The following is a 16,564-nucleotide window of genomic DNA, read 5'->3' on the forward strand; positions in this document are numbered from 1 at the left end:
GAAGTGTTTTCCTTTAATATTCTTCAATCTTATTGATATTTGCCCAAAACTGTCACTTTCCTATCCCCCATACATAGTAACTGTTAAAGATCCTATGACAACTCTAAAATTCAATGTGGCCAAATTATGCAATATAAAAAATATCCAGTTGCTTTTTTCTCAACTACAATCATGTATAAAATGGGAGGGGCTCAATAGCCAAAGAAATCAAAGTTTGTATTAACATTTGCACATGGATTTGAAAAATATTTTAAGGGAAAAAAAGTCCTTAGTTGTATCAAAGGGAATAACTTGTTAGAATTTCTAGAGAACTGTGCCTGACTACAACCTCCCTGAAAACTAAACTCAATTTTATAGGATTTAATCCAGTGAGACGTCTGATCTGCTAAGATAAAGAGATGATGACATTATGAACATAATCCATATTGTTTGTTTTTGTTTTCTTTGGAGAGAAAATAAAAACAAAATTAAATGCCAGCTGCTATTATGAAGAACTACATAATGATGTAGATATTTTGAGTTGTCAGTTAGACTTGGTGATTGGTCTTCAGCCAGAGGACAAATAAGAATCTTTCAAAGGAGGTGTTCTGGATCTCAAATAAGACATACCTTATTATAATATGGTGACACACCAAAACTGATATATTTATCAGAGTAACACTCATGATGTTTATTTATATCTATATATATGCATATTCTGGCTTTTCCCTTCTTATGTTGCTTGAGGTTCCCTTTAAAATCACCAGCATTAAAAAAAAAAAAAAAAATCCTTGGACTTGAACTTTGAGATGTCATTTCCTCCTTAGTCCTCAGGGAAAATAACTATTCCATCTGAGCACAGCATCTGAATAGTCAATCTGACTATGACAGCTATTTGTGAAGGAGAAAACACTTTCTAGTTACTGAATGGAACCAGAGTTTGCCAAGTTAGCCAAGAACCTCTTTCTCTTCCCAAGTGAAAACAAGCAAAACATTCTGAAAATTTGGTCCAGTAAAAACAGTACAAACTTTGATACTAGGTAAACTAAGGAGGCTTTGTCTGCATGTTATTAAATATCTGGCTATCATACACCTGTCAGAAACACTTAATTCACAAGGCTATGGCTGAGTCAGATCCAGAAATATGAAGTGGGGCTGATTTCACTCAGTGTTTTCTGCTGCTTCCTCTCTCTTCAAGTCAGACTGGAAATACTATAAAGAAAATCCTTCAAGCAATCTGCCCCAAACAAGGAAGTCCGTAAAAAAGAATAGGAATGTAGGAGGGAAAAAACAGAACTTACAAGAATGTGACTTTTATCTGCACTTAAAACTCAGAAAATTTGCAGTTAGGAATTATCCCTGCTTAACTCTTTAATTGCTCATGTTATGCTGATTCATGTACAAGTTCTTTACAAGTTCTTCACTGGAGTTTTCAAAGATCTGAAATAAAGATCTCGCAGGAAGCATCTCCAAGTATAACAACTTAATTATATTCGAAAAGGAAATGTTCCCAATAGGCCTAAGCTAATTAGAAAATAAGAAAACCTGAAAATATTATGAACAGAAACATGGTTACAACTAAGCTAACCTGAAATAGAGAAACACTGATATGAACATGAAAAATAAAAACACTCAGAGAAAAAGATCAAGCATTATCTAAAGCCAGCAAATGTCAAATATTTAAAATTAATCACTCAATTGGGTTTTGACAGAAATTTTTCCAAATTTGTTAAAATAATACAGAAGAAGCAAGGTCTCTCATCCCCTCTTACTCCTGTGGATGTACGGATTACACGATAGGTCTTTCTCTGATACAAAATCCTGAAAATGCTGAGTTGAGTGGAGTCAGAAGCTAAAAAATGCCTAAGTCAGAAGCTAAAAAATGCCTATTTTCCTACTTCTAGCTGTGTGAAATGACACTTCATTCTAAATCTTTGTTTTCTCATCAATAACTGGGATTAATTTTGACCTCACTGAGTTTTTAGAAGCATAAAGTAAGTGCAATTTGTAGCCCTTAATGGGTAATAAATGTCAGGCTCCAGAGTATTGCCCAATCCTTCAAACCATTAACACACTAGAAATAAGCAAGCAGGGCTACAGTTTTACTCGTGCTTTTAAGAAATGCTTGACTTAGGTATTAAAAATACATTTACATAATAAGCATGCCCAGACAGCCAGTTCTCCATGTTAAGTTTGCTCCTCTAAAGACAGCAGAAGGTGCTGTGCTGAACGAAAATGTGACACTGAAGAATGGACAGGCAGGAGGAAAGGAGGGGCAGAGGTTCAAAATGATCCCAAAGTGGTCAGAGCTAAAGCTCTATGGGGAGAAAACAAAAGGAAATGTGACAAGTCCAGGCCAACAGAACCTGTCATGGAGATGGGTACTCTGCTGCCCACAGGTATCAAGTACCAAATAAACTGCCCTGATTTATAAACATAAGAAATTTATCTGATGGAAAGAAAAAGAACTAAGACAAAGAGCACAAATGCTTTTAATAAATAGTAAATTTAAAAAACTGTGAAACATACCAAATGTGGAGGCTCATTTATTCCAAGTGGTTCCTGAAACATATATGAAAACATTTCAAAAAACATCATCATGTAATCTTAGTTTTCTTTTTGAAAGTTTTAAAATACCACTTTAAAAAATGGGGGAAAAAGGTCAAATTTACTAGATTTCTTGAACTGGTTATGACCCTCAAATAATTTATTGGATTATATTATAGTAATTTTAGTATTTATTCCTTACTAATTCATTTTGAGTCATGTAGTTGGGGGAAAAAAAATATGTGTGTCAATGACCATCAGAAAGAGAGAGTCTGAGCTTCTTGCCCTTACCTTTCCCACACTATATCACTGGCACTCTTCTTGGGGTATATATTTTCCACACTGGCCACACTCTTTCCTAACTGCATGACTCTGCACATAAGGAGATTATTTCCCTCTTTGACGATTGCCTTTTCTGCCCTACTCCATTGTCTAGCAAAAGTGCTTTTATCCCTTAAGATATCACTTAATGCAGGAGTGGCATGATGCCCAACTCCCAGGCTCGGAGGGCTCCTTCACTGGCTCCCGCAGTGCTGCCTACACACTCCACCTCCTCATTAATCATACCACAATCACCTACACATCAATCTTCTCTAAGAAACAGAGGCCCATTAGGGCAATCTTATTCATCTTGTATCTCCAGTGATCAGTAGTGTCTGACATATGAGGCATGAAATAAATACTGTTAAAAGAATGATCAAATTATAGTCATTGATGAGCTCATACCAACTACTACAAACTCCCTATAGAGTCTAAGAAAATTCATATGCTATTTCATTTTCTTTATATATTCACATAACATAATCCAGCAGTTTCGTTTTTAAAAAGCCTGTTCCACATAGTCAAGTGTATGCCATTATATGCTCTGGAATTGGTTATGGTAATTCTTAACTCACCAGTTGGATAGGTCGTATTGACATGATTATATTATTCGATCCTCCCCAGTCAAAAAAGCATTTGTATTTCCCTTTCTCTAAAATGTACTGTTCTCCACAAAAGAACTTCTGCTGGTAAGCAACCCATCTAGTAGGGAAAAAAGGGAGAAAGAACAGAGGTAATACAAATGCAAGCAACCGACATTTTAAAACCAAAGAGAGTCTGATTTTACCTCTCCAAGTTTCCAGAATAGGAGACAACTTACACGCCACTTTTAACATGAATGGATCTTGTTTCACTGCCAAAGCCGACTTCTTCCAAGTCAGAAATTTCCTGATTTGTAATGTCAATAAACTTCCCACTTTCTAGGTCAGAGTCAAATAATGTGATAGAAGATTCTATAAAATTCTAAAAAGAGGAAGAGGAAAGGTAAGGAAAAACATATGGATTTTGTTTCTTAGGCTGCTCTATCTTAGCACAATTTCCACATGGGATAATTTTACACAAATAACTCCAGGAAAAATTTTAAATGGTACTGGAACAATTTTAATAGTTGCTACTCTTCAATAGTTTAAAGAAAAAATGAGTTTGGATTTACTTTAATCAGGAAAACAACATTTTTATATATAAGTGGGAATTAACCAAGAGTTGGTAAATTTCTGGGACTCACAAACTATTGTATGTTACAGTAATGATAAAGGAAACTAAAGTTTCACTTGTGCCTTAAGAGTAAAAGCCACAGCATGAAATAGAGTTCACATACAATGTGCAGTTGGCATTTTGGGGGAGAGGATTTATGAGCTTAAATGTAAAAGAAAAAATGATGGGTATTAAGGAGGGCACATATGGCATGGAGCACTGGGTGTTATGTGCAAACAATGAATCATGGAACATTACATCAAAAACTAATGATATACTGTAAGGTAACTAACATAAAAAAATGAAACTTCCTTGACAAAAGATCAAAAAAATAAAAAGGAAAAAATTTTAAAGCCTTTATAGTTAGATGAAATATTTAAAAAATATCAGAAGAAATTTTAAGACCCTAGTTAATAAGTCAGCAAAAGACTAGACAATTCAGGAAAAAGATAAGCATTAAAAACAAATAAGCAACAAGGGCGCCTAGGTGGCTCAGTGGGTTAAAGCCTCTGTCTTCGGCTCACATCATGATCCCAGGGTCCTGGGATGGAGCCCTACATCGGGCTCTCTGCTCAGCAGGGAGCCTGCTTCTTCCTCTCTCTCTGCCTGCCTCTCTGTCTACTTGGGATCTCTGTCTGTCAAATAAATAAATAAAATCTTTAAAAACAACAACAACAACAACAAAAACAAATAAGCAACAATCTGAGGGTTTTGAAGGGGTGAGGGGTGGGAGGTTGGGGGAACCAGGTGGTGGGTATTGGAGAGGGCACGGATTGCATGGAGCACTGGGTGTGGTGCAAAAACAATGAATACTGTTACGCTGAAAATAAATGAAAAAAATTAAAAAACAAACAAACAAAAAAAAACCCAAATAAGTAGGGACGCCTAGGTGGCTGATCTGGTTGAGCCTCGCCTTTGGCTCAGGTCATAATCCCAGCGTCCTGGGATCCAGCCCTGCATAGGGCTCTCTGCTCAGGGAGCCTGCTTCCCCCGCTCTCTGCCTGCCTCTCTGCCTACTTGTGATCTCTCTCTGTCAAATAAATAAATAAAATCTTTAAAACAAAAATTTGGCTAATGCCAAATTTCACCAGTAAAAATAAAGAAATTAAAATTAAAACCATTATACAATTTTCACTTTTTAAAGTAAGTTAAGAAGAACCTAAAAATCCAGTTTTGTCTGAGAACACTGCTGGTAGAAAAATAAATTGGATAGCTATTTTAGAAAATAATTTAGAAATACATTTTAAAAGACTAGTATTTTTAAACTCTCCGATACTGTTGAAATTTTTTTAGGCTAGAAAAAATTTTCTGAAACTAAACAATGGGCAATTTATATGCAAAGATGCATTTTTTAATAATACTGAAAAGCTATAAACAGTGTAAATGCCCAAATGATGTATAAACATATACCTTTATGCATCTTAGCTACAGCTTGATGGAACATAATTAAGAAGAAGCTAACAGTATATTCAATACTACTGGCCAAGAGCTTTATATGCCTTATTTCCAAAAGAACTACCACATGAGATTATATTACTATCATTCTCATTTTCCAGCTAAGGAAAGTAACTAATTTGCCTGAGGTTAACACAGTTACTGAGGGGCAGAGATTGAATTTGAGTCCAAATTTATCTACCTATCTATTACCCTAAGCTCTTAATCCCTGTCAGATAGAATGAAAGAACTTAACTTACATTTTTTCAACTCTTTATAATAGACTTCATAGTTGGAAAACACAGAATACATTATTTTTTTAAAAAAGAAACATGGGTGCCTGGATGGTTTAGTTGATTAAGCATCTAACTTCCACTCAGGTCCTGATCTCAGAGTCCTAGGATGGAGCCCCGGTTTTGGGCTTTCTGCTAAGTGGGAAGCCTGCTTCTCCCTCCCCACCCCACTACCAACTTGGGCTCTTTCACTCTACTCTCTCTCTCAAATAAAACCTTAAAAAATAAATAAATAAATAAACACAATCTCTTCTTCTGTCACTACTTTGTTGTAAGTTTCAGATCTATGGGAAATGTTATCAACTTCTATAAGTCTCAATATCAGTTTTTCTACCCCCTTTAAAAATATTATAAATTTGGGGCTTGTGCTCTTTCTCAAATAAATAAAATCCATATATATGTGCACATATATATACACATATATATGTGCATATATATATATAGTATATGTAATCTAAGAAAAGATTTCTAGGATATCTAGGATATGTGTATATATATATACACATATGTATACACACGTGTGTATATATATGGATTATATATATATATATACTATATATATAGTATATATACACATATATATGTGCATATATATATAGTATATGTAATCTAAGAAAAGATTTCTAGGATAAACGTTCACTTTATATGAACAAGCAGAACAGAATCAGAAACAAAAACCAAAGCATCTGTAAGAAGAGGGAAAATACACTTAAAATAATTTCCTCATTTACTACTCAGTTGTCAAATTCCAAGAATTTAAAGACTGTTCATGTAACTAGATCAAATTTCATTTGAGACTTTAGGATAAAAGATAACAAAGGATTTTTACCTGAAATATTTATAATTCATAACTCATAATTATATTTTTATTTACCCCTGGACAGTAAACCTTTGGAACCTGAGGATATGTGTTCCCTTCGTTACCTTCACAGGGTTCTTAAAAAAAAAAAAAAAAAAAAAAGAGAGCTGTTGGGGCACCTGGGTGGTACAGCCAGTTAAGTGTCTGCCTTTGGCATGGGTCATGATCCTAGAGTTCTGGGATTGAGCCCTGCATCAGGCTCCCTGCGCAGTGGGGAGCCTGCTTCTCCCTGTGTCCTTCACCCCCCTCTTACTCTCTCTCTCAAATAAGTAAAATCTTAAAAAAAGAAAAAAATTACTGGGTGATTTTTTTTACCTCACTGTCCCCATCCCTCCTTCTATTAACATAACATGTGATTCTCAAAACACTTGTCCTTTTTTATCATTATTGAGCTCCCTTAAGCCCTGAAATTTTACATATATGTGTAATATACATGCATAAACATGCATATATATACATATATAGCACACACATTATCTATTTTGACACAGATTTGCTATTTTGCCAATATAAATATATATAAGTGTAAGTGTGTGTGTGTGTGTGTGTGTGTATACCTTAAAGCAAGGCTTTAATAGCCCATGAGTGATTTGCCTTAAAGTCCTCAAGGCAAGCCTTCCAACTGAAATACATTTACAGCCTAGGAGGCATACCAGCAAATCTGGTTGTCCTGACAACATCAACTTCCATCATCTGAAGAACCTGAACATGACTGTTTCACATGAAAGTACGTCACTAGCTCAAGGTAGCCGTGAGGATACAATGTGATGAACTGAAGGGGGACCTGTCTGGTCCTGAGCAGGAACCACTATCAACAGCCACTAACCAATCAGGCCCAACCAAAAATGGGAGGGTGTTCAGCAGTTCTCAAAAATTTATATGGACCTCTAGTCCCCTACTCTGGTGACTCTGGAATGTCCCATCTCTGCTTCTACTTCTGCCCCTACAACTGTTCTGTACTCTCCATGAGGGCTGCAGGAATAGGGGAGTGAGGATAAGCTGTAATGCCAAGGTTATTACTTTGTGTTAGAGTAAAACAGGACAAGACATTAAGAAATAAATATGGACATGTGCAGATGTGCTGTGTCTGTGCCCTTTCATTAACAAACAACTTATGATGTGATGTACTTTACTTGAGCAATGATTTGCATAAGTCCTACCGTGTGGGCTGTGGGAGAGTGAGCTGGCAAGCAGGCTGGGGCTGCTTGGCAACAAGGCTGGAGGTGAGCAGGGAAGGAAGAAGGGATGTGCTATCACAGGACCCAGTCCAAGAGCTGGCAGCATACAATTTCACAAACAAATGTACTCGTGTGACTTGAGTTTGTGTCCTTTCTACTCTGCCTGCTACTCCTTGAGATCTGGCCGAAGGCCACAGGCACCTCTTAAGTGGCATCACTCTCTTCTTTACATTTGCTTTTGTGTATTCATGGCTTTGCTTGCCTTACAGCTTTTGCCTTCTATCTTATTTCTAAGCACCTTTCTGAGCCATTCTCCTGGTTTTCACACTCTCTGAATTTTGCTCTCAAACCTACCAAATATACAGTGTCTGAACTGGTTGACTAGTTACCATCAATACGGTGTCCCTGAGCTCTAACTCTAAGCCAAATCCAATCACCTGGGGCTAAATCTCCAGGGATCACATGTATGAAGTGTGATAGAAGACATGCAAAAACCTACAAAACGCAAAAACCAAAACCTCTAACTGCCTTGTTCAGGTGACTGCAACAGGCACTCAGAATCATGTCCATGGTAGGCACTATGAGGTTTTCATGTTACTAGCATTTGCTTTACCAGGCACAAGTAAAATAATTATGAAAGTCTTAAGTGGAGCTCTGTTGTTTAAGAATGAATGATGATGAAATGAACTCAAATCTGTACTCTGCTTTCCATTTTGGAAGCATTTACATCCAAGGGAAAATCTGGATAGCTTACTATGGTCTCTAGTACAGAACTCCCCACTGTCAAAAACAAAAACAAAACAAACCAAAAACCAATAAGCAGATGCTTCAGGACCAAAGATATGCCTTTTTAAGAATTTATAATTTGGGTGTTCTTAAATTCCATGAGATCCCACAGCTGAACTGCCCCGGAGCCCTTGTGCTATAACCCTCTGGTGGACAAAGTAATATAAGACACCAGTGGAGATCTGGTATACCCATTAATTCAGAAGAAATAATAATCTCCATTGCATACCACCCGGTTTCAAAGATCTAAAAAGAGGCCCCAAGACTGAAAATCTTAATAAAAGCCAATCCAAAAGTTAAGCTAGTATAAAACTGAGGAAAAATAAGCATACCAAGAAAGTTTTATCCAGGAAGCCAAGGAAAAAAAAATTCCTTTTTAATCCCTGGAGCCTAATACTCCTATATTCTTCTGGACCTCTCCTTAAAAAAAAAAAAAAAAAAAATTAACTCAAAGTCATTATGTATCTGCCTGACTCATTTGGAATTAGAAACATATTTCCTGTTGTCTTCTCCAAGTACTCTGTGACACAGATTACATTATCCCTAAGGAAAATGTCCAGAATTTGACCTTAGTGGATCCAGAGTGTTCTGCATACTGAAGCCAAGACATTAGAAAATTGCATTGTATTGTACAGTTTCTCTATCCTTTTGTTTATATTATTTCAACTTAGATCTTACATACAGCCCTTCATTTCTTCCCAGGTTAGGAACACTAGGAGAACTGATATGAAAAGATGTCACATGTCAACTCTACCAGTTACCTTCAATAGACGAAGAGAACCATAAGAGGTTTTTTTTCTTTTTAAAGATTTTATTATTTATTTGATATAGGGATAATAGTGGGAGGGGGGGAGGACAAGCAGATTCCCCACTGAGTAGGGAGCCCCTCTTGGGGCTTGATCTCAGGACCCCAAGATCATGATGACTTGATCCAAAGGCAGACACTTATTTAACTAAGCCACCCAGGCACCCCAACAACCACAGAGTTTTTAAAATCCTATGCCTAACTACATCATAAACTTAAAATTTTCAGAGGCAGATCTTATGTTATGTCTTATCAAAAAAAATAAGGGGCAGAAGGAAACTTTGGGAGAAGATGGATAGGTCTGTCACTTGATGGTGGTGATGGTTTTACAGGTGCACACTTATCCACAAAGTCATTGAATTGTATATATTAAATATGTACAGGTTTTGTATAATATCTCAATAAAGTAAAAAAAAAAAAAAACCAAACTCCTCCCCAACTATATGCTATATCTGGAGAATATAAAATATTTCAACTGAAAATATTTTAGTGAACATGAAATTACAAACTGTCTGAAAGCCATGTAAATATTTACTATACATATGTATTGGTCTGCAATGTGACCATATATTTATAGCTACAGATGAAATGCTAATAAGCCTTTGGTTGAATGAAATCCGGTTTTCTGCTAAGATTTTTTTAGTCTAATTTTTTAGTCTAATCATTCTATAACAACAACAACAACAAAAAGGATAATTTGACATGGGCTCTAGAGTAAGATATCACAGCTCTACTCTTGGGCATGGTACCTAACCTCTCAGATCCTCTGTTTCTGTACCTGTAAGATAAAGATCATAAGAGTATCATAAGAGTATGTCATAGAAGAGTATCTTCTATCTCATGAAGATTAAGTATAAGTATGCATGTAAGGCCATTAATAAGTTCTTGATAAATGTCAAGATTATAATGACGAGGACAAAAATATCTTTATAAGCTAGCAAGTAGTCTTTTAATTGTTAAAAAATCTTATTTTAAGAGAACAGAGGATTTTCTAAAAAGGGCATTTTCATTTACTTATATAAAAATGGTATCATTATTTTTGTATATGTGCTGCCGAAGCGAGCACTGTATCATTATTTTTGTAAATGCTCAAAACTTTTCTCTGTAACAGTAATCAATGTGCCAATTCCTGCCGATTTTTCCAATGTATATTATCATACTGTCTATACCAAATACCCTCTAATTATTTAACTATATAGTTATAGTATTTATATCTCTTCACATTTTCTACTATTGGGAAACTTCAGGGAGTGACCTGGGGTTTTATTATTTGTTTGCGTGTTTTAGTCACAGTCATCCTGGGAAGGTGCCATCACATTCACTGTTGAACAAATCTAGAGTCAGCAATGCTTCTGTTCAACTGCTTTTTAAATAAAGAGGGAAAAATTAAAAATTATTCAATATTAGGTGGAAGACACTTTGAATCACGACCCATAGTTCCCTGAATGCATGTGGTCATGAAGACCTAAAATAAAAGATGAGGTTCTATCTTGTTTTGTCTTGCTTGCCTTTTAGTGGTCAAGTAAGGAAGAGCTAGGTAGAGAAAAACCCTTGCAGAATAGGATTGGTGGACTAAATACCTCAAAAGTTATCCATTGCTCAAGCAAACTCAGTGTGCAGTCTTCAGTGGACTGCCCTATATGTCTTTTAGGTAGAACTGATTTCCAACTCACGTTCTTACTAAAAAAGATCATTCACCCACCCCACCCCACCCCAAAAAAGCTCCCTTGTTCCCTATGCTACTTTTCCCATTCTGGCCCTTCCTGCCTGACCAGGTGAAGGGCCCCAACAGATAAAAACCTGAAGGACCAGAGCACACTACCAACCTGTGCTCACTCAAAGTCCATACAGACCCCATAATCACTCTTCACTTCAATATCAATTCCTTCAAAAAGGGCTTTGGAAACCATTCCAGACAGTTCAGGGTTTATATGGATACAGATTACTATAGAAAAGAGACTACAGTGGTAAATCTTAAGAAAGTATGTCCCTGTGAACACATTAAAAAGTCTCTAGAGCTGGTGAGGAAAATGAGCAATGTTTGATAAACCCTGATATCCTACAGAACTCTCTAACATTTATCTCTTTTCTGTGAACTCATCAGCTTCCACCTGGAGTCCTATAGTGTTCAGACTTATCTTCTTCACCCCAAACCTTTTCTCAAGAGTTACCAAGAAGATCTTGAGAAACTTCTAATCTAATCTTGCTCACTAGGCCTAAAATCCATCAGAGGCTCAAGGTCAAATCAAGGAAAAAAAAATCTGAACTCTTCAATATGCGTAAAATACCCTTCATTATCTGGCTCTTGGTCTCATTTTCCCGAAGTTCTGCTTATTAACATCCTGACTTAATTGTATTTGCCAAACACACCAGTTTCACTTACATGAGGGTTTCTTAATCTCTGCACTATTAACATTTTGGACCTGATGACTTTTCTTTTTTTTTTTTTAAGATTATTTTTACAGAGAGAGAGAGTAAGCACACACAAGCAGGAAGAGCAGAAGGAGAAAGAGAATCTCAAGCAGACTCTGCTGTGCTCAGTGCAGAGCCCGATGAGGGCCTCGATCTCATAACCCTGAGATCACGACCAAAAGAAAGAAACCAAAAGTTGGACATTGAACCAATTGCGTCATGAAGGTGTCCCTGGACCTAATGACATCTTGTTGTGAGAAGGTTGTCCTATGAGCTGTGGAGGTTTGGCAGTACCCCTGGCCTCTACCCACTAGATGTCAGTATCACAACCCACCCCGCACCCCAAGTCATAACAATCCAAAATGTCTCCTGACACTGCCAAATGCAGTGGGGTAAAATCACCTCTAGCTGAGAACCACTGACTCACATCCTTGCCTTTTTATATGTTAATCTCTTGCTAAAATAGCACCTACACCTTTCTTCTTCAGTCAGTCCTGGAACCTCTCCACTTGGCCAATTCTTGAACCTGAAATTTTGTTCAACTGTTATCTTTTCCTATTCCCAAGTGGGAGCAGTTGACCTTTCTCTGGTGAGTACTTTGTGCCTAATCCGATCATAGGCAAACATTATCAAGCATTTATGAAAGTACTAGCTTCCCTATCAGACTGCCAGCTCTCTGAAAGCAAGGACAGAGACTCTGGCCACTGTTTCACCAGCATCTGACACAATCCGGCTCATGAAGCAGGTGCTCAACAAATACTTAGGTTTGCTTTTCATCCATCAATTCCGTAAGTATTCATTAAAAAAAGCAGGCAAGCCATATAAGCAGGTCAGCATAATGCTTTCAGGTATTCCAAACATTTGATAACCTCATGTTCTATCACAACTCTGTTTGGCTTTCATGGACAGAAAACCAGCAGAAAACTAAGAACAATGATGGTAACTCACAGCTTGTAAGAACCGGAAAGACAAGATGGGGCCACTTAATGCCCCACAGGCATTACTGTCTTCAAAATCTCCTTCTTCAAGCAAGAATTGCTGGCCTTTAAAATGTTCTTTTTCATAGGCAACCCACCTAGAAATACAAAGGACATCCAAATGAGACATTAATAAGATAAACTTTAAAAAAAGAGAAAATCATGATAAAGCACCTCATTGTGTATTATCGTATTTTAAAAAGCAACACATTTGTTACCATTTATAAAGACAGACAGATGTTGTATGCTTCAAGGATCAACAGCTTTATAGCTTGGAGGATTTTCCCAACAAAGGGTTCTTACAGGATTGTGATAGAGCAATGCTCGTTAAATGTTTGTGGTATGACCTGATACCATATCTCAATGTGGAGAAAGGATAGTCTGCCAAGTAAAAAATAATGGAAAGCACCAATAGCCAATGAGTAAACTTATAAACCCATTTTGAGATTCAAAGATAATTATTCTTATTTTACTGAGAAAGCCCTTCTGGAATCACAAAATGATTACTGTATTTAGCATTTATTTAGGTTGTAAATCAAAGGAACCTCTCACTGGGTTTCCCATCAAAAACACATTACTGGTGGGTTTAGCAGAGAAATGCAAATGGGCTGACATTAGCCCTGATGGCCTACACAATTAAAATACTTCTGTAAATATTTATAGGTGGGCAGTGTTGTTCCCACCATATTATCAGTGGTGATAATGGCAATGGGTAGCACTTTCGCAGAGTACCTCTTCCAGGGGCACAAGCTTTTTTGTTTTTGTTTTTATTTTTGTTTTTTTTAAAGTAGGCTCCATACCCGGCATGGAACCCAATGCAGGGCTTGAACTCCAGTGACCCTAAGATCAAGACCTGAGCTGAGATCAAGAGTTGGACACTTAACTGACTGAGCCACCCATCCAGGACACTTAACTGACTGGACACTTTCTGGACTTCTAATCAAAAACTGTATAGAGCACTGATAAAACCATTAGTCGTTAAGTTCCTCCATGAAACTTACCTTTTTAATGGACTAATTCACAGCAGCTAATGAATGTAATGTGGGCATAGATGGTTCATCACACATGCTGACTTGCTTCAATCTGCCTTTTGAGGCACTTTGTTATTAGAATGGGACCCCCTCCAATGGGGCAGATTCTAGGATGACTACTTTGAGCTCCTAGGTTGGGGACTTCTGAATTCTGGGGCTTGACAAACAAAGCTGGGTAGGGCTGATTACTATTGTTTTGAGAAAATGAAAAAAACTACTCCAAAAATTGTTTCCATAGGGTACAAAATAACAGTAACCACTCAGCAATCATGAATCCATCCTTGCCCTCACCATATAGGTGTGTATGTGACTGGGGAAGAAGAGGTCCACATGCATTGGAATAAACATCTTATACATCTTAGTGGGTTTGTAATATGTAAAAAGACCAACATTGGGTAAGACTTTAGTGGGTCTTTTACAAAAATACCCACCGAAGCCTGGGTGGCTTCGGCTCAGGTCATGATCCCAGGGTCCTAGGATCAAGCCCCATATCGGGCTCTCTGCTCAGCAGGGAGCCTGCTTCCTCCTCTCTCTCTTTGCCTGCCTCTCTGACTGCTTGTGATCTCTGTCTGTCAAATAGATGAATAAAAATCTTAAAAAAAAAAAAAACCTCAACATTATTTTATTCTTAAACTATTATGTGAAAATAAATTGCACAGGAAAACTTTCAAATTCTAAATGTGGCTTTCATTATATAAATGTGGCTATTCAGAACATGCCTTTAATATATCTGAATGGGAAAAATAATAATATCTATAGAAGACCTTAATATTAAAGATAGATTAATAAATTATTAATGATGATAGTTCAAAAATCTGCTCAGCTTTTAAAAAAAATTTTAAGAATCAATTTGTATATCCATCTGGAATATTTAAAAACAGATGTTATCTGAGAAAAATGAAGAAACATCAACCTCACTTTCCCTAGATTCCTCAAGATGGGACAGAGTTCCTACTACCTGCAGTTAAACAGTTAAAAAAAAAAAAGTGAAAAATGGTAGAAATAGAGCCAGGGGAGAGGGAGCAAAGGGAGAGGGAGAAGCAGACTCTGTGCTTAGCAGTGAGCCAAACACAGGACTTGACCCCATGACCCTGAGATCGTGAGCTGAGCTGAAATCAAGAGTCAGATGTTTAATCGACTGAGTCACCCAGGAGCCCCTCAATTGTTCACTTTTAAATAAGGACATGAAATTTTTCTCCTGCGTTCTATTTCAAACAATATTATTTTCTTAAAATAAAAATTAAAAATTAAAAAAAAATTTTAAATTAAATAAAAATTTAAAAAATAAAATTAAATTACCAAAAAAACCCTCAGAAAACAATGCAAATCATGATCTAGTTAATGGAAAAAACATTCAGATCCCAAAGGGAAGAAAATGCAAAAATATTTAGCAGGGTTAACAAGAAAGGTATGTATTCATAGATTAGAGTACAAATAAATAGGATACAATAAAAATTTATCCAAAACATTTTTTTTTAAACTGAAGCATAAAGAATTAAATGGTTACATTACAATATGTTAGACCAATTTTGGATATGTTCTACATATCTAATATATGGCACATTCTCCTTTATATCCATATTGGCTAGTGTAGCCATCACTAGATTTACTGCCAGAAACTGCAAAGTCTAAGTCTTTAAATACAGATTCTTGAGTGATCTTAGACCAGTCATTTAACACCTATGAATAAAATGGTTTAGTAGCATCTTATGATAGAATAGCATAAACAAGTTTTATAATATTACTACAAATAATAAGACATCAATACTTAAATTAAAATGAACTAATATTCCAAATAAACCATTGTATCAACAAAGAGACCAACAGTGTTTCTAGAGGAACTCTAGAACTGGGTCGACAATGGCAAATAAACTATGAAGAAAGTTTCTTCTGATTTTTATCTGCCAGGATACAAATACAAAGGCACATCCCAATGCACTCACAGATTTTTCTGGGGTACCTGCCCCAGAAACTGCTGACTGATACTAGGATGGTACCAATGACTGGTGACCCTTGGGTTTATACTGAGAGGTTCTCGGGGGGTGCTTCCTCAAAAACAGTACAGGGCCAGAGGGTAACCAATGTTAAAAATCCTTGACTTGGTCAGGAAATGACAGATGCTGGCAAGTATGTGGAGAAAGGGGAACCTTCCTACACTGTTGGTGGGAATGCAAGGTGGTGCAACCACTCTGGAAAAGAGCATGGAGGTTCCTCAAAAAGTTGAAAATAGATCTACCCTATGACCCTGCAATCACACTACTGGGTATTTACCCTAAAGATACAAATGTAGTGAACCGAAGGGGCACATTCACCCGAATGTTTATAGCAGCAAGGTCCACAATAGTCAAACTATGGAAAGAACCTAGATGTCTATCAACAGGTGAATGGATAAAGAGGAGGTGGTGTATATATATACAATGGAATACTACGCAGCCATCAAAAGAAATGAAATCTTGCCATTTGTGACAACATGGATGGAACTAGAGAGTATTGTGCTGAGTGAAATAAGTCAATCAGAGAAATACAAGTACCATATGATCTCCCTGATAGGAAGAATTTGAGAGGCAATGTGAGGGGTTTGGGGATAGGGAAGGAAAAAACGAAACAAGATGGGATTGATAGGGAGACAAACCACAAGAGACTCTTAATCTCAGAAAACAAACTGAAGGTTGCTGGGGTAGGGGGGTTGGGAGAAGGGGGGTGGGGTTATGGACATTGGGGAGGGTATATGCTATGTTGAGTGCTGTG

The 16,564-nt window shown here is 36.9% G+C and overlaps 1 protein-coding gene across 2 annotated transcripts in view; it reads right to left on the bottom strand.

Annotated features, from left to right (window-relative positions):
- Window positions 1-16,564, bottom strand: part of CRYBG3 (crystallin beta-gamma domain containing 3) — a 111,550-nt gene that overhangs the window by 31,935 nt on the left and 63,051 nt on the right. For both annotated transcript variants that reach the window (XM_032351514.1, XM_032351524.1), the window contains 4 exons: window positions 12,757-12,883; window positions 3,668-3,810; window positions 3,423-3,549; window positions 2,509-2,541 (listed from right to left, as the gene is read on the bottom strand). In XM_032351514.1, coding sequence (XP_032207405.1) covers window positions 2,509-2,541; window positions 3,423-3,549; window positions 3,668-3,810; window positions 12,757-12,883 — 430 coding nt within the window. The remainder of the gene's footprint in view (window positions 1-2,508; window positions 2,542-3,422; window positions 3,550-3,667; window positions 3,811-12,756; window positions 12,884-16,564) is intronic.

The sequence above is a fragment of the Mustela erminea genome, chromosome 1 (assembly GCF_009829155.1).
Source record: "Mustela erminea isolate mMusErm1 chromosome 1, mMusErm1.Pri, whole genome shotgun sequence".
Classification (NCBI taxonomy): Eukaryota; Metazoa; Chordata; class Mammalia; order Carnivora; family Mustelidae; genus Mustela; species Mustela erminea.